This window comes from Carettochelys insculpta, chromosome 3 (genome assembly GCF_033958435.1).
Source record: "Carettochelys insculpta isolate YL-2023 chromosome 3, ASM3395843v1, whole genome shotgun sequence".
Taxonomy (NCBI): domain Eukaryota; kingdom Metazoa; phylum Chordata; order Testudines; family Carettochelyidae; genus Carettochelys; species Carettochelys insculpta.
Genome location: NC_134139.1, coordinates 189,094,135 through 189,118,545, shown reverse-complemented (window position 1 = coordinate 189,118,545; position 24,411 = coordinate 189,094,135). Strand labels below are relative to the sequence as shown.

Below are 24,411 nucleotides of genomic sequence, written 5' to 3'. Positions count from 1 at the left end.
CAGATTATTCTAGTGTTTCCTAATTTGGGTGCTTGATTTTGCAACCTTAATATTCTTTTAGCGTAAATTGAGGGGTTGGTTTAATATTTAGCATAAGCATATTGCAGTGTGTGCATTTGATGAATGTACACCTTAAAGTCTGTTTTTGGGCTTGTAAATTGATTGTCTAAGTTCTGTCTCCACAGGTAACTCAGTAGCATCCACTCAGAGGCAATCCAGGATATTTCAAAAGACCTCCCTTTGTGTCATCATCTGACTGACTGATGCAAATCCTTCAATTATGTGTGTGTTGCTCAACTGGAAAGCAAAACGATTACATTTGCTTTTGTAGTTTGCCAGTCGTAACCTGTGTTCATCTTCTGAATAAGTAAAACTGAAAAGGGGTGGTAGATCATGTATCTTTGCGAACTGCTCAGTTTATACAGTTAGAATGCTTGCTTGTTTTTTCTCGTGCGCAAATTATTTTTGGGAAATAACCTAACTATAAATCTTAGTAATTAAATTATGTATATTAAGATTGTTAATATTGTAGAACAGGTATTAAATTGCAGAGGAGCTGATTCTGAAAGATTCCTTGTATCACTTTTTAATATGATCTAAATATCTGTAACTTAATGATAAATGCAAAACAAAGCAAGCAGTCCTGTAGCACCTTAAAGACTAACAATATTATCTATTAGGTAATGAGCTTTTGTGGGGAAGACCCACTTCAGATTCTGGAGCAGGACTGAGAATCTGAAAAAGTGAGTCTGTCCCAGGAAAGCTCGTCACCTAATAAATAATATTGTTAGACTATGAGGTGCTACAGGACGGCTTGCTTTGTTTTGCAAATGTACCAACGAACACAGCTACCTCTCTGAGATTGATAGATGCTTCACATTGATGTGCTTTTCCCCAAAGGCAAAACGTGCAAATAATCACAATGTTTAATCTGCAGTATTACTATGGACAAATAGGAAAAAGCCCTAGTTCAGAGAGGATTTAAGATGGAAGGCTTATTGTAAAATAATAAGAGGACCAACTGTACTGGGGATAGTAACAGAGAGGTAGCCTTGTAAATCTGTACTCCAACAAAACAAAGCAGCAGAAGTACAGCACTTTAAAGACTAACAAAGTGATTTATTTGGTGATGAACTTTTGTGGGACAGGATCTGATTAAGGGGTTTGTCCCACAAGAGCTCATTGCCGAATAAATCATCTTATTAGTCTTTAAAGTGCTGTATTTCTGCTGCTGTGTTTTGTACTGTGGATGTTAACCCTAAATAGGTGAGGCTTACTGGTCACAGTTAACTAGTGGGGGCTGGAGCAGTTCTCCGCCTGCTGCAAGTATGGTATGGCTTCAGCCTCACAGTGTTCGCCATGGGCAGAGACTGCCTTAGTATGACTAAAGCAGCCCTGACCTGCAGCACAGGTGGACAGAGGGAGCACTCCAGCCCAACTGAGCTGGACTGGCCCTTCCCCACTTACTGTTTAACCGGTTTACCAGTTAAATAGGATTTTACATCCCTGGACTGTACTTACATTGTAATACATACAGAGAATGTTTCCTCTGATAACAATACATTCTTGGAGAGATGGACTGAACTCTAGATTTTTTAAAATAAAAAGGCTTTATCTCTTCTAAAGTTTCAGGTTTTAATGGGAAGTGAAAAGTTTCTCTGCATTAGTGTCTGAATGAGAAAGGAATTTATAATTTTAAATGCATCCAGTAAAAACACCCATGGAAATTCCAGTGTTTTATTTGTGTATTATATAAATTACCCACATTAATTCAGGTTATATGTTTAAATTTATAACAAATAATTTCAGGTGGGTAGTACCATTATGACTCATGACGTTGGTAAATTGTCCTTTAAGCTATGGTATAGTTCTTGTAATTGGGAAAATAATCACCTCCTCGTCATCCTGTGCCCTAAATTAGGGAAATCATAACTGGGATAACTCTGCCACACCACATAGAGGAAAATATCCTGCAATTGATATTTCAAAGGTAACTCAGCATTTTCTACAACATTTGGTTGGTGGTTTGGGTTCTAGATTTGTGTGTAGTTTTTTCTGATGTGGGATTTTTTTAATCACATGAGGAAACGTTGGGGAAAACTGTGAAAATGAGTAAAAAAAAAAACTGAAAATGAATGAAATTTTAAATATTATAGCTATAACTGGACAGTGCCACCTGTATTAAGTGACTAGAAAGGACAAATTAAAGCCCAGCCACCGAATTTTAAAAAAAGAACCAACCTACTACTTTTTCCTATTGAAATTCTGTTTTTGATGGAGGGACAGCCAAATTTGTAGCATATTATGAATACAAACTGGGATTTATGAAGAAAAGATATATACTTTGGGCTTACATACATGACTTCAGGTGAGAAAGTATGCCTTTGGGATTTAGTATTCAATTTTGTAACCTAATAGTGTGACTTTTAAACTCAGCGTAGTAATTTTCTCTTATAAATCTCAATTCCAATCATTAGTGTACTACAGTTGACCCTCTTACATCTAGCGGAGGGATACTCTGTAAGGTGCCACAGGACTTCTTGGTGTTCTCGAAGATGCAGACTAACATGACTGATGGATATTTTGGAGCAAAAGCTTTTGTGGGCAAAGACCCACTTCATCAGATGCAACTCATCTAATGAAACAGGTCTTTGCCCACAGAAGCTTATGCTCCAAAATATGTTAGTTTGTAAAGTGCCACAGGACTTCTTGTTGTTCTCTTACATCCAGGACTCTCTGGTCTGGAACATATGTGGTCCTATAGTTCCTGAGAGCTCTGGTGGCTTTGGGTATGTGGCAAGCAAGCATACTGGCAGCCAGAGCCCTGGCCAGGGCAGCCATAGCTGGGCCAGTGGCTGGAGGGCCATTACAGGCTGGGACGCTGGGGCCCAGAGTAGTGGCTGGGCTGGGAAGCTGGCAGGATATCATTTACTTTCTCTGGTCTGGCAAAACCCTGATCTGGGGCCACTATGGTTCTGAAACTTCTGGACCAGTGAGGTCAAATCTGCACAGGGCATGCATGACAGGACCCATTAAAAGAAAGTGTGAATTGCCTCTCTAAACACATGGTCATTCGGATGTAGCGTATAGCCCTGAGCGATTAGTGTAGACAAGCACTTGTTCTATTTACAGAGATGTAAGAGTGACAGTATAGGTCGTGGTGATTATTTATTTATTTTTGTTAAAAGCTATCTTGTAATGGTATTAAAATGTTTGCTTTTCTAGTTAATCTTTGTTAGCTATGTACCAAAGCTGTGAAATCAGGTTTTTGTGTGTACTCTATATATGGTTGTCCAACATAACTATAAAATACAGCTTTTGATCTACTAGGAGACTGTTTGATTTCAAATAGTCTGAAAGAGAGCCATGTTAGAAGGTAGTGTGATATGAGTACAAATATGATAGCAACTACGCTTCTACCAGTGTAAACAGTGAAAGGGATATCCATAGTCAATCAGATTGATGGGTCACTGAGCCTAGTTTTGTAGCCCAACAGTGGCAATAAAATATTTATAAGAAAGTTCAAGAAAATATGTAACAGGCATTTGTGTGTTAACCTGTCTTGGGGGAAGGTTCCTCTTAATAATCAGGATTGGTATGTGCCCTGAAGTGAGAGGGCTTGATGTATCTTGTGAAACTCGTTTGTTTAATAGTTTCAGTTGTAACCCAAGATAATCTTGTTAGACATATAAATGTCAGTTCCTTTTCATATACAGGTATTAAGTACCATGGAGTAATTGAGGATTGTCTGGAAAAATATTAGTTCTTACCCCCTTTGGACCGGCCACCTTTTACTTTTATTGACTATTCCCTTTTTTTTAAGTAATTGTGAAAGGAAGCTTGCATTGAACTTCTGTCTGTGCTATTCCTTATATTGTATATTTTCTTTCGTCTTTGAGGTAAACAATCCCAGTCTTTTCAGTCTCTTCTCATATGGAAAATTGGTCATTCTTGTTTCCCTCACTGAACTTCTAATTTTGCTATAGCATTTGTGAGAAACATTTTGTAATGGGGTGATCACAACTGAACATGTATCCTCATCATGCGTATGTTATATTGATTATTATAATGGCAGAATTTTTGTAATGTCCTCACTCTGATTGTGTATCCATCCTGAAATTTTTCTTCCTACTTTTTGAAAAAAGGTCTTCGTTGAACTGCCCTCGGTGATGGGTAGGTCTGATTGTTTTGAATTGATGCAATCAGTGTCCGCCCTTTTTTTTTGTGTGTGCTCCCACAGAATGCTAAGACTGGAAAGGACCTTGAGAGGTCATCGAGTCCAACCCCCTGCCCTCATGGCAGGACCAAGTGTTGTCTAGACCATTCCTGATAGACATTTCTCAAACCTGTTCTTAAATATCTCCAGAGATGGAGATTCCACAACCTCCCTTGGCAATTTATTTCACTGTTTGACCACCCTGACAGTTAGGAACTTTTTCCTAATGTCCGACCTAGACCTCACTTGCTGCACTTTAAGCCCATTGCTTCTTGCTCTATCTTCAGAGGCCAAGAAGAACAAGTTTTCTCCCTCCTCTTTATGACACCAGTTTAGATACTTGAAAACCGCTATCATGTCCCCCCTTAATATTCTTTTTTCCAAAGTAAACAAGCGCAATACTTTCAGCCTTTCTTCATCGGTCATGTTCTCTAGACCTTTGATAATTCTTGTTGCTCTTTCCCAGACCCTTTTCAATTTCTCCACATCTTTCTTGAAATGCGGTGCCGAGAACTGGACACAATACTCCAGCTGAGGTCTAACCAGCGCAGAGTAGAGCAGAAGAATGATTTCTCGTGTCTTGTTCACAACACACCTGTTAATGCATCCCAGAATCATGTTTGATTTTTTTTGCAACAGCATGTTTAACTTGTGGTCCACTATAACCCCTAGATCCCTTTCTGCTGTAGTCATTCCTAGACAGTCTCTCCCCATTCAGTATGTGTGAAACTGATTGTTCCTTCCCAAGTGGAGCACTTTGCATTTGTCCTTATTAAACTTCATCCTGTTTACCTCAGACTATTTCTCCAATTTATCCAGATCATTTTGAATTATGACCCTATCATTTAAAAACTGAGTGATTGGGCAGCAAAATGGCAAATGAAATTTAATGTGGGTAAGTGTAAGGTCATGCACATTAGGAAAAATAACCCCAATTATACATACAGTATGATGGGGACAAATTTAGCTACAACAGATCCGGAAAGGGATCTTGAAATTATAGTGGATAGTTCTCTGAAAACATCCACGCAGTGTGCAGTGGCAGTCAGTAAAGCAAATAGGATGTTAGAAAATAAGACGAAGAATATCTGACTTCCCCTTTATAAAACTATGGTACGCCCACATCTTGAGTACTGCATGCAGATGTGGCCTCCTCACCTCAAAAAAGATATATTGGCGTTAGAAAAGGTTCAGAAAAGGGCAACTAACATGATTAAGGGTTTGGAACGAGTCCCATATGAGGAGAGGCTAGAGAGACTGGGACTTTTCAGCCTAGAAAAGAGGAGACTGAGGGGCAATAGGATAGAGGTATATAAAATCATGAACTGTGTGGAGAAAGTGAATACAGAAAAGTTATTTAGTTGCTCCTATAGTATAAGAAGTAGAGGACACCAGATGAAATTAATGGGTAGCAGGTGCCAAACTAAGAAAAGAAAATTTTTCTTCACACAGCGCACAGTCAACCTTTGGAACTCCTTACCAGAGGACTCTGTGAAGGCCAGGAGTCTAACAGAGTTTTAAAAAGAGCTTGATAAATATTTGGAGGTTAGGTCCATAGATGGCTATTAGCAAGGGGTAAGGTATGGTGACTAGCTTTTTGTCGAAGGTGGGAGATGGATGGCAGGAGACAAATTGCTTGATCATTGTCTTCGGTTCACCTCCTCTGGGGCAGCTGGCATTGGCTACTGTCGGGAGACAGGATACTGGGCTAGATGGACCTTTGGTCTGACCCGGTGTGGCCGTCCTTATGTAGCAGTTGCAACCCCTCCCAGCTTGGTATCATTTGCAAACTTAATAAGCATACTTTCTATGCCAATATCTAAATCGTTGATGAAGATATTGAACGGAACCGGTCCTAACACAGACCGCTGTTGAACCCCACTTGTTATACTTTTCCAGCAGGATTGAGAACCATTAAGAACTACTCTCTTGAGTATGGTTATCCAGCCAGTTATGCACCCACCTTAATAAAGTAGCCTCATCTAAATTGTATTTGCCCAGTTTTTTGATAAGAATATCATGTGAGACCGTATCAAATGCTTCACTAAAGTCTAGGTATACCACATCTACCACTTCTCCCCATCCGCAAGGCTCATTATCCTATCAAAGAAAGCTATTGGATTGGTTTGACATGATTTGTTCTTTGCAAATGCATGTTGGCTGTTCCCTATCAGTTTACCACCTTCCAAGCATTTGCAGATGATTTCCTTAATTACTAGTTCCATTATCTTTCCTGGCGCAGAAGTTAAACTGACGAGTCTGTAGTTTCCTGCATTGTTCTTATTCCCCTTTTTATAGATGGACACTATATTTGCCTTTTTTCAGTCTTCTGGAATCTCTCCTGTCTCCCATGATTTTCCAAAGATGATAGCTCATTCCAAGGCATCCTTCAGTCTGCGTAGACTATGGATCGCCCCCTTAGTACCTCCATTTAAGATAGTCATTTGCAGTGTTGACTGTGACTGTGGAGGCCCACATGAGAGTGACAGTCCTTGCTACATCTGCTGCATATGTAGTGGGTGTCTGGCAGGTCCTTGCTGTCCTTTCTACGGGCTCACTTCTCCTCTGCCAGCTGTCTGATCTTCATCTCGCCCTTCTGAAGGCCCTTGTGTAGTTCCTGCTTCCAGATGCTGCGGTCGTCTATCCACTCTTCTCAACTATTTGGATCGACGTCTACCTCCTTGAGGTCCCTCTTACAGACGTCTGTGTAGCACAGTTGGGGGTGTCGGGGAGGTCTTTTGCCAGAGGCTAGCTCGCCGTACAGAATGTGTTTCGGGATCCTTCCATCGTTCATCCTGTGGACGTGGCCAAGCCAGCGGAGCCGCCGTTGCCTGAGGAGGGTATGCATGGTTGGAATTCCAGCTTGCTCGAGGATGGCGTTGTTGGGCAGTCTGTCCTTCCATGATATCCCAAGAATGTGCCTGAGGCAGCACAAGTGGAAGACATTCAGCCTCTTTTCCTGGCGGGCGTACAAGGTCCAAGACTCGCTGCCATAGAGGAGGGTGCTGAGGATGCAGGCTCTGTAGACTTGCATTTTGGTGTGAGTGTACAGCTTGTTGTTCCACACTCTCTTGCTAAGTCTGTACAGAGTTGTGGCTGCTTTTCCAATCCTCCTGTCTAGCTCAGACTCCAGCGACAGGGTGTCAGTGATGGTGGACCCGAGGTAAGTAAACTCGTGGACGACCTCTACCGTGTAATTGTCAGTGTTGATTGATGGAGGTTCAGCAATGTCCTGACCAAGTTCGTTTGTCTTCTCTAGGCTGATGGTAAGCCCGAAGTCCTTGCATGCTTTGGAGAAACGATCCAGCAGTTTTTGAAGCTGGCCTTCTGCGTGTGTCACTGCAGCAGCGTCGTCTGCAGACAGCATGTCTCTAATGAGCACTTCTTGCACCTTAGACTTACCCTTCAGCCTTGCAAGATTAAACAGTTTCCCGTCAGATCTTGTGTGCAAAAAGATGCCCTCTGTCGAGTATCCAAAGGCATTCTTCAGGAGGAGTGCGAAGAAGGTCCTGAACAACGTCGGAGCAAGGACGCATCCTTGTTTGATGCCACTCCTGATGCTGAAGGTATCCGATGATCTGCCATTCTATTGGATGGTTCCTCTCATGTCTTCATGGAAAGACTGGGTCATCTTGAGTAGCCGTGGTGGACAGCCTATCTTGTGGAGCACTTTAAACATCCGTCCCTGCTGACTGAGTCGAAAGCCTTGGTCAGGTCGATGAAGGCAACATAGAGTGGCTTCCTCTGCTCCCTGCATTTCTCCTGCAGCTGCCTCAGGGAGAAGATCATGTCAATGGTAGATCTCTTGGCACGGAATCCGCACTGTGATTCAGGATACACCCTCTCAGCGAGCTTCTGGAGTCTGCCGAGGATGACAGGAGTGAACAATTTATCAGTGATACTTAGGAGGGAGATACCATGGTAATTGTTGCAGTCACTTCTGTCTCCTTTGTTCTTATACAAGGTTACAATGTTGGCATCCTGCATATCCTGTGGAACCTCACCCTCTCTCCAGCACAGGCACAGCAGCTTATGAAGGAGTCCAGGAGTGTGTCCAAGGCATACTTGATTACCTCTGGTGGTATACCATCCTGGCTGGGGCTTTCCTACTGCAGCGCTATCAATAGCTTTCTTCAGTTTGACCACAGTTGGTTCCTGGTCCAGCTCGTCCATGACTGACAGGAGCTCGACAGTGTTGAGGGCTGTATCAACCAGTGTTCTCACATGAATACAGCTTGGAGTAGTGCTTGACCCATCGCTCCATCTGTTTGGCTTTGTCAGTGATGACTTCACCAGATCTAGATTTCAGAGGTGCCGTCTTGTTCTGGATGGGTCCCATTGTCTTCTTTATGCCCTCGTACATTCCCCTGAGATTACCAGAGTCAGCACAGGTCTGGATACTGCTGCCGAGCTTAAGCCAGTAGTTGTTGGCACAGCGCCTGGGTGCCTGCTGTACTATTTTTCTGGCTACTCTGAGTGCTTGCTGGGTACTCTGACTCAGTGAACGTTTATACTCCAGAAGTGCAGTGCGCTTCTTTTCAATGACTGACTGAAATCATCTCGTCGGTTAGCTTTGAACCAGTTGTTTTGTGTTCCAGCTCTTCTTCCAAACACTGACAAGGCCGTATTGTAGATTGTGTCCCTCAGATCCTGCCATCTGGATGTCGCATCAGCACCCCCAGGGCTGCTGCACAGATTCTCTTTAAGGGTCTCTCTGAACATTTCAGCTTTTTCTGAGTTTTCCACCTTTTTGGCATCAGTGCGGGGCCTTCCAGTTCGTTTAGAATGGTGCAGCTTCTTGAGTCTCAGCTTGAGCTTGGAGCAGACTAGCGAATGATCTGTATCGCAGTTGGCACTATGGTAGCTGCGTGTCAGGAGGACATTTTTGAGGTTGTCGCATCTGGTGATGACCAAGTCTAATTGGTGCCAGTGTTTCAAGCGTGGGTGTCTCCATGACACTCTATGCTGTGTCTTGGTTCAGAAAAATGTGTTTGTGATGCACAGATTTGTGGTACATGCAAAGTTCGAGGAGACACTGTCCATTGTCATTCATTTTTCCCACACCGAAGTGACCTAGGCAAAGAGGGCCATGACTCACGATCAGCTCCAACTCTTGCATTGAAGTCACCCGAAACTAAGAACTAAGAAAAGACCTGTAAAGAAAGATCTTTTAATTGGGCTGCAACAAGAAATAAGGTATTTTGTAATCATTTAGATAAACAGTACTTGAGGATCCCAGCAAGCATTGTCTTTGATTTGTTTATACAGTATCTAGTACAATAGAATCCTAGTCTGTGACTCAGATACATGGATGGTGTGGTAATTCGTGTAATAAGCAATACTACTGAGAACTTTGTGGCTGCTTATGTGATTTCAACCAACATATTTTCTTTTTGGGTATATAGATTTCCTTAATGAATTCTTTAATTAAATGAAGAATTAGGAATATTTTGGTAGACAAGAAACAAAAATCTCATGTCCTAGAGACTAGAGCAGACAAACTTCTTAAAATATCACTCTTGCTTGCAATACTGTTTCTGATGAAAACATGACTGGTGAAGGAGGTACAAATAAAGGCTCCATTCTTCTGGTAACAGTATAATCTTATGATAATATTGTTAATTATGGGAATGGAACATAAACAAAAGTAAAGTTTAGGGCAACGTAGAGGATTGATCTACAACCGTAGAGATCTCCAGCTTCTCAGTTTTTGTTATCCTTTACTCTTTTTGTAGAGCTCTGGAGATACTGTCACTGTAATTTTGAATTTTTTAATGTTGAGAACTGTGTAGGCTTTATAATCATAGAACACTAGGACCGGAAGGGGCCTCGAGAGGCCATCGAGTCCAGTCCCCTGCCCCGACGGCAGGACCGACCACTGTCTACGCCATCCCTGATAGACATCTATCTAATCTGTTCTTAAATATCTACAGCGAGGGAGATTCCACAACCTCCCTTGGCAACTTATTCCAGTACTTGACCACCCTGACAGTTAGGAACTTTTTCCTAATGTGCAACCTAAACTTCCCTTGCTGCAGCTTAAGTCCATTGCCTCTTGTTCTCTCCTCAGAGGCCAAGAAGAACAAGTTTTCTGCCTCCTCCTTATGACATCCTTTAAGATATCTGAAAACTGCTATCATGTCCCCCCTCAGTCTTCTTTTTTCCAAGCTAAACAAGCCCAGTTCTTTCAGCCTTTCTTCATAAGTCATGTTCTCCAGACCTTTTATCATTCTAGTTGCTCTTCTCTGGACCTTCTCTAATTTCTCCACATCTTTCTTGAATTGGGGTGCCCAGAACTGGACACAATATTCCAGCTGAGGTCTAACCAGCTCAGAGTACAGCGGTAGAATGATTTCTCGTGTCTTGTTCACAACACACCTGCTAATGCATCCCAGAATCATGTTTGCTTTTTTTGCAACAGCATCACAGTGTTGACTCATATTTAACTTGTGATCTACTAGAACCCCTAGATCCCTTTCTGCTGTACTTCTTCCTAGACAGTCTTTTCCCATTCTGTATGTGTGAAACAGATTATTCCTTCCTAAGTGCAGCACCTTACATTTATCTTTATTAAAGTTCATCCTGTTTACTTCAGACCGTTTCTCCAATTTATCTAGATCATTCTGAATTATGACCCTATCCTCCAAGGTAGTTGCAACCCCTCCCAGCTTGGTATCATCTGCAAACTTAATAAGCGTACTTTCTATGCCAATATCCAAATCATTAATGAAGATATTGAACAGAACTGGTCCCAAAACAGACCCCTGCGGAACCCCACTTGTTATGCTTTTCCAGCAGGATTGAGCACCATTAACAACTACTCTCTGGGTACGATTAGTCAGCCAGTTATGCACCCACCTTATTGCAGCCCCATTGAAGTTGGACTTGCCTAGTTTGTCGATAAGAATATTATGCGAGACCATATCAAATGCTTTACTAAAGTCTAAGTATACCACATCCACTGCTTCTCCCTTATCTACGAGTCTCGTTATTGTGTCAAAAAAAGCTATCAGGTTGGTTTGACATGATTTGTTTTTTACAAAACCATGCTGGCTGTTCCCTATCAGTTTACTACCTTCCAAGTGCTTGCAGATGACTTCCTTTACTACCTGCTCCATTACCTTTCCTGGCACAGAAGTTAAGCTGACTGGCCTGTAGTTTCTTGGATTGATCTTATTCCCCTTTTTGTAGATGGGCACTATATTTGCCCTCTTCTAGTCTTCTGGAATCTCTCCTGTCTCCCATGACTTTCCAAAAATGAGAGCTAACGGCTCAGCTACCTCTTCTATCAGCTCCTTGAGGATTCTAGGATGCATTTCGTCAGGCCCTGGTGACTTGCAGACATCTAATTTTTCCAAATGGTTTTTAACTTGTTCTTTTTTTATTTCAAAAACTAACTCTACCCCTTTTCCACCAGCATTCACTATGTCAGGCATTCCTTCAGACTTCTCTGTGAAGACCGAAACAAAGAAGTCATTGAGCATCTCTGCCATTTCCAAGTTCCCCGTTACTGTTTCTCCCTCCTCACTGAGCAATGGCCCTACCCTGTCCTTGGTCTTCCTCTTGTTTTCTAATATATTTATAAAAGGCCTTCTTGTTACCCTTTATTCCTGTAGCTCGTTGGAGCTCGTTTTGTGCCTTAGCCTTTCTAATTTTACTCCTGCATTCCTGTGTTATTTGCCTATGTTCATTCTTTGTAATTTGTCCTAGTTTCCATTTTTTATAGGATTCCTTTTTTAGTTTGAGATCATGCAGGATCTCCTTGTTAAGCCAAAGCGGTCTTTGCCCATATTTACTATCTTTCCTACATTGGGGAATAGCTTGTTTTTGGGCCCTTAATAATGTCTCTTTGAAAAACTGCCAACTCTCCTCAGTTGTTTTTCCCCTCAGTTTTTCCTCCCATGGGATCTTACCTACCAGCTCTCTGAGTTTACCAAAATCTGCCTTCCTGAAATCCATCATCTCTATTTTGCTATTTTCCCTCCTACCAGTCCTTAGAATTGTGAATTCTATGATTTCATGATCACTTTCACCCAATCAGCCTCCCACATTCAAATTCTCGACGGGCAAGTCCTCCTTATTTGTTAAAATCAGATCCAGAACAGTTTCTCCCCTGGTGGCTTTTTCAACTTTTTGGAATAAAAAATTGTCTCCAATGCAGTCTAAGAACTTATTGGATAGTCTGTGCCTTGCTGTATTAGTGTCCCAGCATATACCTGGATAGTTGAAGTCCCCCATCACCACCAAATCCTGGGCTCTGGATCAATATTTCATCTTTTGTAGCAAAATAAAAGTATATATAAAAAGACTTCTGAATGTGGTTAACGTTGTTAGACAGTGACTTCCACAATATTTGTATTTTGAATGTAGATTAATAAGAGCGTGTTACAAATTGTTTGAGAAGTGCACAATGATCAAAACCATTTTCTTGGAGGTGAATTATGTATACATTATGTATATGTCATGTTTTATCTTTCAGTAGTAAATTACACATTAATATAATACTGGAGCCACTTTACTATCAAGAAGTCTTCAATTTTTTTTATGTATGTCTGTGCAGGTCAGTTTAGTCACTAAAAATTTAGATGACCCAAATTCAAAAGTATCTTCTAAAATTGCAGTTCCATTTTTTCCTCAAAATTACATTTTCCACACACGTGGATTTTTCATCTTTTTCCCTAAGCTTTTCAGGTAAAAGTTTGTCATTAAACAGGTTGCTAATCTGCTGTTGTTTGCTTACTTCAGTTTCATTGATGTAGTCGGTGTGAAAGTGGGTGTGGCATACTTTTTGGCCTGTATGAGGTATGGAAATTGTATGGAGGATTGGGTAGGGTCTGAAAGGCTGTGTCTCTCCAAACAGCCAAGCGAGTCCCAGCCTTCCTACCAACACCCTCCTATCCAACCTTCTGACATGTCCTGAGACTCCTGCTCCTCACATCCTGATCAAACTGCCGAGCACACTTGGGTTGCTGGTTCAACAGCTATGCTGCTCAGATGTAGGGGGAGCTGAGGCTGCAGGGAGGGGTTTGGGTTCTAGCCTCCCCTGGAAATGGGATCACCAGCAGCTGCAGTTGCTTGTTGGCTGCCTAGGAGTTGGGGTGGATGCTCCCAGAAAGGCTGTACTGACTCTGCTCCTTGGCGGGAACTTGGGGACTAGACTGAAAGGTTTCATGGTCTGGACGTGGTCTGTGGATCGTAGTTTGCCCTCTTCTGGTGTAAAATCACCCAAATTGACTTAAACGCCCAATTTTAAAGTACGGCAAACCAATATTCACAGTCCTGGGTCCGGCAAGTTGCTGCACATAAAAATATTGTGGTTAATAGATAGGGATCCCTTGCCACCAGTTCTGACAGTGAGGATGCACTACATCAACATTCCCCTCTCCGAAGTCCTCGGTAGCCTGGTCCCCAGAGTGCCTGTGCAGCCTTCTCCGCACTCCTTGACAGGGCTGAGCAGCTCAGGCCCCAGCTGTGCTGCCTTGTGTGTTGTGGGGGGGCTGGCTACGGTTACCCATCCTGCCACGCTTCTGCTGGGGCATAGCAGCCCCCAGCGGCTCAGAACCTGGCTGTGCTATCACATGGAGATGGGGGAGGAGGGGAGTGGCAGGTCCTGCCGCAGCTCAGCAGCCCCCTGTGACTCAGAACCTGCCCGCACTGTCGTGTGGGGAGGCTGGGTCCTGCCACAGCTCAGCAGACTGTGGCTGCTGCCACGCGTAGGGAGGTGTGTTTGGAAAGGGGGATGGCTCCCTGTGCTCCTGCCGCCCATCCTGCTGCACTGCTAGCTGGTGCTCCACGGCCCCCAGCCTACATACAGAGAGAGCTCCTGGTGGCAGTGCCGGTTATTTGAGAATAACGGTTGAAAAAGAGTTTACTGTATGGGGGAGTGAAAGTTTGTTTAGGTTGCTCTTTCAATAATTAAGCTAAAAACAAAGTATCTGCTAGTGCTGGTTGAATACGTGAAGACTCACTAGGCATAGAATAATGAATAAAAATGACCAAAATGACTTTTTCCTCAAGAAGTTGTATTTTATGACTTTCAGTTAAGTATTTGCTCAAGTAAAATGAGCTACGTACTCATTCTGACATCACAGGTTCTATTGTAGTTTAATATACTCCCGGCTTGACAAGGTCCTGGTAGAGATGACTTAGTTGGGTTTGATCCTGCTTGAAGCAGGGGGCTTGACTAGATGACCTCCTGAGGTCGCTTCCAGCCCTAAGATTGTATGATATTCAGTAATGACATCTTGAGAGAACTTAGTTTTAGCTGTGGAAGAACCACCGTCTCCATGAAAGCAACACTGTTGTTTAATTTTGGAATGCTAAATTTGCTACAAAAAACTTGCTGTTTGAGGAATTTACACAACTGCAAGTTTATCCAAGCTATCTACAGTAAGTTGATCACATTTTTACTTGCAGTTTTCAGCAAATATAGTTTTTCATGTTTTCATAACTATGTTTATGAATGACTGGAAAAACCCTGATGTGTGAAAGAAAATTGCATTTGTGTACCTTGTTAAATAAACATCTGTTTAAAATGCAACGTTTTGTGCAGTGTTTCCTACTGTGGATAGGAAAGTGCACATGCACAGTGTTCCAGGAGCAACTGGTTGCTTGGGGCTGCGACAGAACAAAAGCAAGGAATTTTTTTGCTTCAGCTTCCTTCAAAAATCTTAGGTATAGTAGTGATTCTAAATACTGTGCCATCTGCTGTTTATTGTTCCAGACTACCCATCTGGGGTTTTGCTTGTTCTTGTTCCTCTTCTTTTTCTGAGTTTTCCCTCGTGTTGAAAGTTCCTTTGAAGGCCATCCTATAGAAGGAGAAAATATTTACTAAGTGTTTATTGGGGTTGAGGTCAGTGTGTCTGATGGTGATAGGATAAACAAGTGTTTACTAGTTTTATTTGGCCACGGAACCCTTTTAAACTCTAAAGAATTTTGTGGGACCCCAATACAGTTTTGTATATGGAGCTGAAAATGTAGACCACAAATAAGTAAGGATAATAATAAATGTTAAACAAGGTCATAAGATCAACGTTTAGCTTAATTGCACCAATTTAAAAACAAAAATCACATTTAACATGTTAAAAAAATGAAGCTCAAAAACTAATATGCATTATGATGGCAGTTATGCGAAGAGTGGCTTTTCTTCTTTTTTGGCAAATTCTTTTTATATTTGGTTTAATACTGGAAAGTTGGATTTGCATATCGGGCACGGCATTCAGTCAATTTCTGTTTTTTGTGGGTTTTTTTGGTTTTTTTTTTTGTTTTTCTGCATAATTTGAGAACCTGGTTTTGCAAAAGTATGTGCTAGCGAAGGGTATTAACTGACGAATTGCATGTCTTGATAAAGCTGAATGTTCTGGACATCAGTGTCTCAAAAATGATCCACACTCCTGAGAGTGAGTAAGGTGGTATATAGCAGGTGAGCGCACCAGTGACTGCGCAGTGCTGAATAGTGACGTTGTCCTGGGAACTCTGGCTACGCGGGCTATACACAGGGACGCTTATCTTAGCAAACACAAATGATAATTGTTTTTAATAAAATTCATTAATGCTTAAATATTAGTTGTTTTTAAACCGCAAAATATTGTTGTAATGGAATTTTCTTGCAGAACCCTTATTTTCACTTCATGAAACCCCGGGGTTCTGTGAAACACCGTTTGGGAGACAGTGGGATAGGCAGTAGTGATAGCTACTCATCTGCACTCTGAGCTTTTTCCATACCTTTGTCGACCTTCAGGTGTACTCAGTAACTTTGTGTGCAACAGATCATTTCTTTTCCAAGTTAATATTTGTAAACTAATAATTAATTTCACAAATGCTTGTGTTGTGGATAGAAAATCTGTAATATGTTACACTTACAGTTTATAATAGTTGTCCTTAACACAATAATGCAAAACAAATTTCAATATGAAGTATTAAATAATTGGTTATAACCTTAAAGTAGATTCTTTACCATATCTGAGAGGTGTATGATTGTAGACTGAGTAGCAAATTGTAGAAATCGAATTTAAGAAACTCTAAAAATCCAGTAAAATCAGAGGTGGATTAGAGAATTGCATGAGACCTAAATGATGATTAGGATAATGGATAGCTAATTGTCTTTTTTTTTTTTTTTCCTCCCAGGTTCGATCTGTGGATGAGATGAATCATGAGTTTCAAGCTCTTGCACTAGAATCTCGGGGAATGGGAGAGGTAAATATTTGTAGGCAGTTAGAAAAATCCTGTTTGAAGGATTGAAAATTCTAATTACATTTCACTGTTTTAGACTCTTACTGTGTTAATGAAGTGTTTTTGATCTGAGACAGCAATTTTTGAGATATCCAAGGACAATATTTACAGTATCTAAGGTGGTGTCTATATTTACTCCAGTATTGAAGAACTATAGTAAAGGGAGCTATCATGTTAACACGGGTCAGCAACCCCTGGCACAGGTGCCAAAAATTGCATGCAAGCTGATTTTTTCGTCTGCACGCTTCTGCTCAGCCTCTTCCCTCCTCCCCCATGCAGCTGGGAGTTTGCTCAAAACCATTCTGCCTGTAGATTAACAAAAGACAAGCTAATGCTACCAACCATTCCTGAACAGTAAAGCTCTGTATCTTTATTTATTTATTTATTAGTGAAGCTGTTGTAAATAGGATTGTTGGTAACTTTAAAAAGTATCAACAGTGCTGGATCATACAGCGTGGTCAGGAAGTCAAAAGGTCAGATATCAGCACTCTGCCTTGGAAAGGTTGCTGAACCCTGTGTTAATATTTTGGGATTACCAGTTGATAAGATTGGAGGGGGGGAAAGAGCTAGTAATTTAAGTTGTTGAAGTGCTTGTGGAAAAAACAAATCCCTGCTGTTGCTGCTTTCTGAGAAGTTATTTCCACTGACCCCAGCCTGACCGAGTGGAGGTGAAATCTGAAAAAAAGGTCTTGATATAAAGAGTGGCATTAAGATTTAAAGGAATCAGGTGTAACAATCAAATCAAAAGTGATTGGCTCATTTAGGTAATATAGTGATAAATATGGGTTATTCAAATGGCATGTGTGCCATTCAATGAGTCTTGTTTATCACAGTATTATGTAAGTGAGCCAAAGTATTTCGTGATTTTTGGCGCGCTGTATCAAGTATACCGTTAGGCTTGCTGTTCTCAAGCTCAAAGGTTTATCCTTATTTTTAAAAATTTGACTTTTTTCACCATGTTCCCAGATTGTGTTAGTTAACTCTCCAAAAGTGACCGCAGTTTCAAACTCTATCATAGAGGTAAGTATGAGACATTTTGCAAATATGCACCATGTACACCTGTGGTGGGCAACCCACAGCCCCTGGGACTCCACCTGCACTGGCATTGGAGCTCCACAGTGCCTTGTTCTTTCCCCTTCTTCCCGGGACTTCTGAAGTGTGCTAATTGTCTGATTCGCTCTCTGTCCCTGTTTCTTTCCTGGCCTCCCAGCACTGGAACACCATGAATCTGCTGTTTGTGATGTTGCAGATTTGGGAGGAATGGGGATGAGGAATGAATCTTGGAACTTATGCTGTACAAAAGTGCTGGGTGTGGGGGAAGAGCAGGGCTCTAGTGCCCCAGTGTGTAAGAGGCATGTGGGAGAGCAAGGCCACAGGTGGAACCCCACTGGGAGTGCTTTTCTGGAACACTCTCACTCTGGAAGACTGTTCTAGCCCTAGCATCTGTATGAATGGGAGACAGCCAAACTTGCAATCAGTTTAAGAACTGCAAACTTGAACAGAGATTTCTGGCTCTCCAGTCGCAAAGCTCCTGAATAATTAGGTGTATATACTTGAATCTGCACGTGAAACATTTGAGGTTTGAGAAATGCACTTGTCCAGGGCAATTACAATATGATATATGGAGGTACGCATCTCGTAGAGCTGGAAGGGACCTCAGGAGGTAATCAAGTCCAGTCCCTTGCCTCCTTGGCAGGACCAAGCACCATCTCTCCCCCACTTCTTCTCCTTCCCCCCCTTAATTTGCCCCAGCATCCTAAATGTCCCCCTCAAGGATTGAGCTCACAGCCCTGGGTTTAGCAGGCCAATGCTGAAACCACTGAGCTATGCCCTGCTCCCCTCCCCAGTGCAATCATCTTCTGCAAAAATCTAAGTCTCAGTTTTTTTATGCAAGTAACATATAGGCTGGGTCTATACTTGCCCCCAGCTTTGAGGCATCAAAGTTCGAAGTGCTGGCGTGCGTGTAGCCGTGGGTATTCCAAAGTGGCAGTGCTACTTCCAAGTCCCTTTACTGCATAAAATTTGATGCTTCGAAGTTGCCATGGGGGAAGATTGGCCTAATGAAGTGCTGCATATTCACCGCATTACTTCATTAATAATTTCCTGTGGCCCTGATTACTATGCCCCCTTTGTAGTTGGAAGCAAATGTAGACAAGCCCTTAGTGATGCAAAGCTAACTTTCCATATATAAGCTGATGTAATGGTATTTCCTACATTGGCAGACACAATGTATATGAACCACAGTACCTGTGATTTCATTGCTTTGATTATATAGTAATTAAAGGGTGCAGCATAATTGTACATAAACTGGTCATGTGCTAGGTTAAGGCATGATAATTCTGCTTAACGCATGTTAAGTGACAGCCCTAATGTCTTTATCTTTCTAGTTATATTCCTCTCTTCTTAATGACCATAAGGTCTAGGGATTTGAATATAAAAAATAGTGAAATGGCCTTCAAATATAATTTACTTTCCTCCTGATGATCCTGCCAGCCAGCTTTATTCCTGGCTAGTAGGCATCTAAGAAATTGGAATATTCATCCTTTTGTTAGAGGAGAGGAGAAGCAATGGTGTTGAGTTGCTCTTTGATGGGTAAGAAGTGGGATCTCATCTACTCTCAATACATTGTCTCTTCTTGTTGCCTCCTCATTAATGTCTCTGCTTACATTCATAGCCAATTAACTAGCACCTGTAAATCTTGTCCATTTCTTAGGCTACATCTACAGTATGAAGTAGTCAAATTTATTAAAGCTGACTTTGTAACACTGCTAACAAAAGCGAACTTTGTAATAAAGTCGATGTTGAGTATTCACGTGCCCTCCACTAAATCTCCAGAGTTTGACTGTTGCAGCACTGCATTCTGGGAACCTGTCCCACAGGTCCCTCATCTCTGTTGCATTCTGGTTTTTTTTTGCTGGTGCTTCATGGTAAACAAATGACCCGTAAGTGGGTGTGGGTGTGCGTGTGCATGTGCATGTGCAATGTCATCTTCCCACACTGCATTGTCCTCATTCTCCTCCTTTTGGAAACGGACATTTTTCACAAGTCTCTTTCTCTGATGAGAGAAATTGTCATCTGCATTACAGATCTTTTAACCTGAGAGCACCCTCTGTCATCTTCCCACTCCTGTTTGAAAGTAAGTGGCCATTTTTCAAAAGGAAAGATGGAAAAGTATTGAATCCAAGGGGAAAGAAAACCATGATTGAACCATGGGAACAGGTTGCTCAGCTAGTTTTTCCCCCGGTGAAAGAACACCAGATCATAGAATCCTAGGGCTGGAAGGGACCGCAGGAGGTTATATAGTTCAGCCCCCTGCCTAAAGCAGGATCATCCTTAACTAAATCATCCAGGACTTTATCAAGCTGGGATTTAAAAACCTCTAGGGATAGAGATTCCACCACCTCTCTAGGTAAAGCATTCCAGTGCTTCACCACTCTCCTGGTGAAATAATTTTTCCGTATATCGACCCTATACCTCTCCCTTTTTAACTTCAGACCATTGCTCCTTGTTCTGCCATCCATCACTACTGAGAATAGCCTCTCTCCATCTGCTTTAGAGCTCCCCTTCAGGAAGTTGGAGGAAGCTATCAAATCGCCCCTCATACTTCTATTCTGCTAACTAAATAAACCCAGATCCCTCAGCCTCTCCTCATAGTGCACAGCCTACTCCAGTACATCCACATCCTTTCTATAGTGGGGAGGGGAGCCCAGAACTGGGCTCAGTACCCCAGATGTGGCCTCACCAGGGCTGAATAGAGGGGAATAATAACTTCTCTAGATCTGCTGCAAATGCTTCTCCTAATACGCTCCAATATCCCATTAGCCTTATTGGCTATAAGGGCACACTGTTGACTCATATCCAGCCTCTCATCCACTGTAATCCCCAAGTCCTTGTCTGCTGCACTGCTACTTAGCCAGTTGGTCCCCAGTTTGTAACAATGCTTGGGATTCTTCCATCCCAAGTGCAGAACTCTGCACTTGTCCTGGTTGAACCTCATCAGATTTCTTTTGGCTCAGTCCTCCAGTTTATTTAGGTCACTTTGGACCCTATCCCTGTATCTGCCTGTCCCCCTAGGTTAGTGTCTGAGGATGCAGTACATTCCTCATCCAGGTCATTAATAAATATGTTGAACAATACCAGCTCTAGAACTGATCCTTGGGGCACTCTTCTTGAAACCAACCACCAACCAAACATAAAGCCATTGGGCTCATCTGTGTAGCCAGCTTTCTATTCATCTTACAGTCCATGTGTCCAACCCATACTTCCTTAACTTACGGGCAAAAATATTGTGGGAGACCTGTATCAGAAGGTTTGCTAAAGTCAAGATATATCACATCCATTGACTGCCCCATGTCCACGGAGCTAGTTACCTCATCATAGAAGCTAATCAGGTAGGTCAGGCATGACGTGTCAATGTGGATTCACTTAGGGCTATTCTTGTTCACTTTCACCTCTTCCAAGTGGTTCAGAATGGATTCCTTGAGGATCCCCTCCATGATTTTTCCAGGGACTGAGGTAAGGCTGACCGGCCTAGAGTTCCCTGGATTGTCTGTTTATCTGTCCTTTTTTTTTAAAGATGGGCACTGCATTTGTCTTTTGTCTCTCCCAGTCTTCATGAGTTTTCAAAGCCAATGGCCAAGGGCTCTGCAATAACATTTGCCAGTTCCTTCAGTATCCTTGGGTGCATTAAAGCTGGACCCATATATTTGTGTATGTCTAGCTTTTCTAAATATCCCTTAGCCTGTTCTTTCCTCACTGAGGGCTGCCAACCACCTTCCCGTACTGACTTGTCTAGTGCTGTAGTCTGGGAGCTGCCCTTATCCGTGAAGGCAGAGGCAAAAAAACCTGAGTACTTCAGCCTTTTCCACATAATCTATCACCGAGTTACCTCCCTCATCCAGTAACAGCCCCATGCCCTCCCTGAACACCCTCTTATTGTTAACAAGCCTGTAGAAACCCTTCCTGCTGCCCTTCACTTTGTTTGCTAGCTGCAGTTCCGGTTGTGTTTTCACCTTCCTTATTACTCCCCTGCATTCTCTAGCAACATATTTATACTCCTCTTTAGTCATCTGTCCCAAGTTTCCACTCCTTATACACATGATTTCTCTGGTAAGCCAAGCTGGTTGCCTACCATATTTACTTCTCTTTCTATGTGTCGGGATGGTTTGTTCCTGGGCCTTCAATAAGGTTTCTTCAAAATATTGCCAGTTCTCCTGAACTTCTTTTTCCTCATATTAGCTTCCCAGGGGATCCTGCCCATCAGTTCTCCGAGGGAGTTGAAGTCCGCTCTTCTGAAATCAAGGGTCTGTTCTCCTTTTTTCCTTTCATCAGGATCCTGAAATCTGCCATCTCATGATTGCTGCAGCCCAGGTTGCCACCCACTTCTATTTCTCTTACTAGTTCTTCCCTGCACTAGAAGAATCTGGATCCATGTGAATGGACCAAGACTCTGAAGGCACTGTGGAAGTAAGGGTGGCAATGCTTATTCACAGAGAAGGAAAGTGGGCAGTCCCAAGGGAAAGAAAGTCAAACAGGTGGTGGGCTTCAGAAGCTGAAGCACTCTTCAAAAATGTGCTGTGGGAGCACACAGCTGATTGTGCTATGTCAATAGATACCTCAGTGGAGGAGCACCTTTCACAAAGCAGGAAACCTTCAATCTCACTTATTTTTACAATAACCAGACCACATGTGGAAAGGTAGGGAGGAGATCATGTCAACAGGTACCTCAGTGAAAATGCAGCAAGCCTGCCGCTGCTGAGATTGTGGCTCCCCGAAGCCACATCCTTTGGGAAGAGAAAGTAGTGAAGTGGTGTGCTGAGGCTGGGGGGCCAGTCCAGACAATTTACACTGCCCTCTGTGGGTCCAGCCTCTTTTCCCCCTCATCCTTCAGTGGACTGTGTGCCTAGATGGAGGGGTGAGGGAACAGTCCCCAAAACAGAAATGGCTGAGGCCAGCCCCCCAACATATTCAAGGGCCAGCTGAGGCTCCTCTTCACATGGTTCCTTATTAGCCATCTTCCTGGCAGGTGTTGCCTTACAGGGGCCAGCCAGCCCCTGAAAATCTTTGTCATGCAGGGAACCAGTGCCCTCTTCCCCCGGGTCCCCGGGCACTCAGTGAGCCCCAGAAAATGTGAAGTGCAGAAACCTTCACCCCACGCAGGCCAGGATATGCCGCTGTCTGGAAGCATGGTCCTCATGGCACAGCCACCGCATGGTGCGGGGGTGGGGGCTAGTCCTTTAGCTGAACTGAGACCCTGGCTCTCCTGATGGCCACATGCTGGGGCTCTCTTAAGTGGCTAGAAGCAATTGCGACATTCGTCATAAAGAAATGAATTCAAAGTGCCAGGCTTCCTGTTTCGTGCATACCTGAGCTGCGTCTACACTAGCAAGTTCTTTTGAAAGATTTTTCAAAAGAAGGGGCACTTTTGAAAGATCCCATGGAGTGTCTACATACAGAAATGTTTTTTGAAAGTAAATTGAAAGAACGCAACGCTCCTTTCGAAATCACTGTTTCACTCCCATTTAAGGAGTGAATATTTAAGGAAGAGCACCTTTTTTTGGAAAGCGTCTTTCAAAAGAAAAAGTGTAGATGTTCTGCAGGGCCCTTCTTTCGAAAGAGCAGCCCTCATGGCACCTGTTTTTTTCGATCCCTGGGCTCCTCTTTGGAAAGAACGAGGGACTATGTGGACTCTCTCTTTCAACAGAGCAGATCACTCTTTTGAGCTGCTTTTTGTATGTGGACACATCTTTCGAAAGAAGTTCTTTTGGAAGAGATCTTCTAGAAGGGCTTCTTTCAAAAGATCTCTGTAGTGTAGACATAGCACTGGAATGCAGGGGAGGTGAAAGCAGACAGAATGTGCACCTGTGGGAGTACCGTGGGATACCTCTGGAGACCAGGAAAATTGATGGAAGGTAGTGCTGTTTCCTCACTAGCATTAATCTGACCTTTTAAATTTGAACTTAGCATTAGGCCGACTCTCACATGGTCAATGTAAAAATGTCAGTGTTTGTGCTCCCTAAAATCGACCTAATGTTATTTGCAGTGAAGACAGTGACATTGTAAAATCAAACTAAGTGCCTTAAAATCGACATTATACTGCAGCGTAAACATAGCTTTAGAAGCCCTACCAAATTTGTGAGTGGGGGAGAGTGTCATGTACTGTGAAATCTAGTCTCTTGTATACTTTTGCCCTATATTCTAAAATACCCTGTGCTTCTGAGTGCAGCTTTTGTAATTAGGTATCCTGCCAGCAACTGCTGTTCTCTAAACCCCACCTCCAAAGGCATTATGGAAGTAAGTGTGGCAATGCTGTGCCCCCCACCCCCCCATGAAAGCCCGCAGATCCCCTTTTGGGGCAGGCCCTCAGTTGGAGAAACTGTGTGAATCCTAAGGGCTTTGCACATGTATATTTTTTCTATTTTGTAAAATTGTGTTTTGTTACACCACTGAAATTTAAGGTTGAAATATCTTCAGTATTTTTAAAATGGACTCTAAATTTCGTAGGGCCCTTCCTATATGGTGGTAAACAGTAGTAGCAAAACAGAATAACTTATGTTCCTTATTGCAGCCAGCAGCAGCTGTGTAAGCACTATTGCAAATTAAGCAAAATAGTATTGTATCTGATTCTATTTGACGTTTTTCCACTTTCATAAGGCCTAGAAACTTGTTTTAAATGGATGATGAAACTGTGCAGAATTAGGTTAATATTCTGCCTTTGGAAGTTTTGCTGATTTCCATTAATGAATGGATTGTTAAAAACGTTGAATTACAATTTCTGTGCACAAAACTTATAGTCTAGTGAAAACTGCATTCTTAATACGTTTGAGAGGGCTTAGTGTACATCACAGTGGCAGGGTCGGTAAGTCTACTCACATTGACACTCACGTTTAAAGTAATACTTATAAAACAAGTTGAAATTTTATAATTTAAAAAGACCAGTGGTTTAGGACGCCGTTTCTACACAA

At 42.4% G+C, this 24,411-nt stretch overlaps 1 protein-coding gene and 1 long non-coding RNA gene across 12 annotated transcripts in view; one reads left to right on the top strand and one right to left on the bottom strand.

Annotated features, from left to right (window-relative positions):
- The window catches only part of PUM2 (pumilio RNA binding family member 2), a 124,865-nt gene that overhangs the window by 25,422 nt on the left and 75,032 nt on the right, over positions 1-24,411 (top strand). For 6 of the 7 annotated variants that reach the window (XM_074991322.1, XM_074991321.1, XM_074991320.1 and 3 more), the window contains exon 2: positions 16,343-16,411. In XM_074991322.1, coding sequence (XP_074847423.1) covers positions 16,361-16,411 — 51 coding nt within the window. In that variant the 5' untranslated portion in view covers positions 16,343-16,360. Of the gene's footprint in view, positions 1-16,342; positions 16,412-19,547; positions 19,584-24,411 lie in introns of those variants that run through there. The other variant, XM_074991324.1, reaches the window with a different exon arrangement.
- Positions 13,901-24,411, bottom strand: part of LOC142011586 (uncharacterized) — a 48,469-nt gene continuing 37,958 nt past the window's right edge. For all 5 annotated transcript variants that reach the window (XR_012645141.1, XR_012645142.1, XR_012645140.1 and 2 more), the window contains one exon: positions 13,901-15,024. This is a non-coding gene — a long non-coding RNA (uncharacterized LOC142011586). The remainder of the gene's footprint in view (positions 15,025-24,411) is intronic.